Source organism: Antrostomus carolinensis, unplaced genomic scaffold (assembly GCF_000700745.2).
Source record: "Antrostomus carolinensis isolate BGI_N321 unplaced genomic scaffold, ASM70074v2 scaffold26524, whole genome shotgun sequence".
NCBI classification, from domain to species: domain Eukaryota; kingdom Metazoa; phylum Chordata; class Aves; order Caprimulgiformes; family Caprimulgidae; genus Antrostomus; species Antrostomus carolinensis.
The window spans coordinates 32,467-34,212 of record NW_010309099.1 but is presented as its reverse complement, the minus strand read 5'-3'; the positions used below and the strand labels follow the sequence as shown (position 1 = coordinate 34,212).

The following is a 1,746-nucleotide window of genomic DNA, read 5'->3' as shown; positions in this document are numbered from 1 at the left end:
AGCTGCTGTTGTGGGCAAGAAATAGTTTTGTGTCAGGGAATTACAATTAATTTACTTCATTGCCAATTAACAAACAAAAGCAGAGAGCCAGACACGGTTCCTATGAAGAGTTTATTGGTGTAGCTGTTTCCACTACAGTCAGAGGAGTCACAATGCACAGCGACAACAGGCCTCCTACATTACACAGGGAGGACAGGACACACATGGCCACAGACACACAGAGACACTCGTCTCTCTGCCCCAGGCCCTGCGGGGGCCCAGGCTGTGGGGCAGGAACCTGCTGCAGGGGGAGGTTTCTCTCTCTGGTGGGATATTTCTGCAGCCTCCTGGGGAAGGTTTTGGACCCTCCTGGTAATGAAGCACCCACCATCTCTCATAGGAGCCAGGCTAATGAGCGAGAACCAGGGCAGCAGCTTGTCCTAAATCCAATGGTGGAGCGAGCATCCCAGCCTCCTCCACAAGGCCACTCTGGCTCCAACCATCAGGGAGAGGCTGGAGTGCCCGTCTCCTCTGGCACTACCCTCAGAGCCCAGAGCCACTGCAGGTAACAAGGGCACCATCAAAGGTTTCTGAGGCAGCTCTGAATGGGGGCTGCCGGCCCAGGGAGACCCCAGGGGACAGCCCTGCCAGGCAGAAAGGTGTTTGGAGCTGCCCAGAAGTGACAGGGGCTGAGTGCCGGGCATGCTGAATGCTGCTCCTTCCCAGTTGGAGGGCACCTCTGGACTTGAAAGGTCACTCTGGTATGGCAGCAGAAATGGGGTTGGGGGTTTCAGTGACTTCCTTGTGGGGCTGCAGGGAGCCAAACTCAGTGGATCACTGCACAGGGAAAGGGAGGGGACCCAAAGGGCTGTTTTGTGCTCCAGCACTACATCTCTCGTATAGCTTCTTAAATACAGTTCACAGGGACAGGAACGTGAGGATCAGGAACTGGGACGCAGCCCTGTGGTGAGTTTTCACCCCTGCAGCCTTTGTGGAGGTGCAGAATGGCACAGGACTCCTCTTAGTCCCTGCAAGAGGGAAGGCACCTGAGGCTTCAGGATACTTGCTTGCCCCCAGCTTCCTCTCCCTGTGCAGTTTTCCTTTCCAAGCAAGAGCTGAAAACAGTCCTGTGGGAGGGTGACTCGGCAGATGGTGGTCTGGAGGACAGGGTCAGAGTGCTGGTCCCTCCTTGCCCATCTGCCAGGCTGCAGCAGCTTTGCAGGCCAGGGGCTGGCACAGGCCCAGCGTGAGCACTCCTGGAAAGGGGCAGAGGGAGCAGGAGCAAGGCAACCACCAGCCAAGCAAGGAGGCTGTTGGCCTGGGAGGAGCCCACTGGCTGTCTGCAGGCAGCATCCAACCCATCCCTGTGACTGCTTGGTGGCACATGGTGCTGAGACACCCAAGCTTCATGGCAGTGGAGGGGGACACAGTGGCACAGATGGCATGGCTCCCCTTCACCACCTGGAGACCAGGCACAGGCTGCTTCCAGCAGGGAGGGGGCAGGTCCCTGACCCACAGGCACTCAGGACCCACGCAGCTTCGGGATGTGAGAGGCATCTCTCAGCCCACCAGGTCCAAGAGGAGAGAGACTCACAGCCTCTGCTGAGGGAGCGATGGGGCAGCAGGAGCCGGGGCTGCCTCCTGCAGGGCTATCAACAGCCACTCGTTGGTTCAGGCAAGAGATTGCATGACTCACGGCAAGTCTCCAGTTAGTCCTTGGGAGGGATGAGCAGGTGTGAACAGCCTGTCCCATGAACGGGGAGAGCA

General features: G+C 58.1%; 1 protein-coding gene across 1 annotated transcript in view; it reads right to left on the bottom strand.

The window, feature by feature from the left end:
* Positions 1–732: 732 nt before the first annotated feature.
* Positions 733–1,746, bottom strand: part of SLC4A3 (solute carrier family 4 member 3) — a 28,619-nt gene continuing 27,605 nt past the window's right edge. Inside the window, exon 22 of the mRNA XM_029084502.1 lies at positions 733–789. Within this exon, the coding sequence (XP_028940335.1) occupies positions 733–789 (57 nt within the window). The remainder of the gene's footprint in view (positions 790–1,746) is intronic.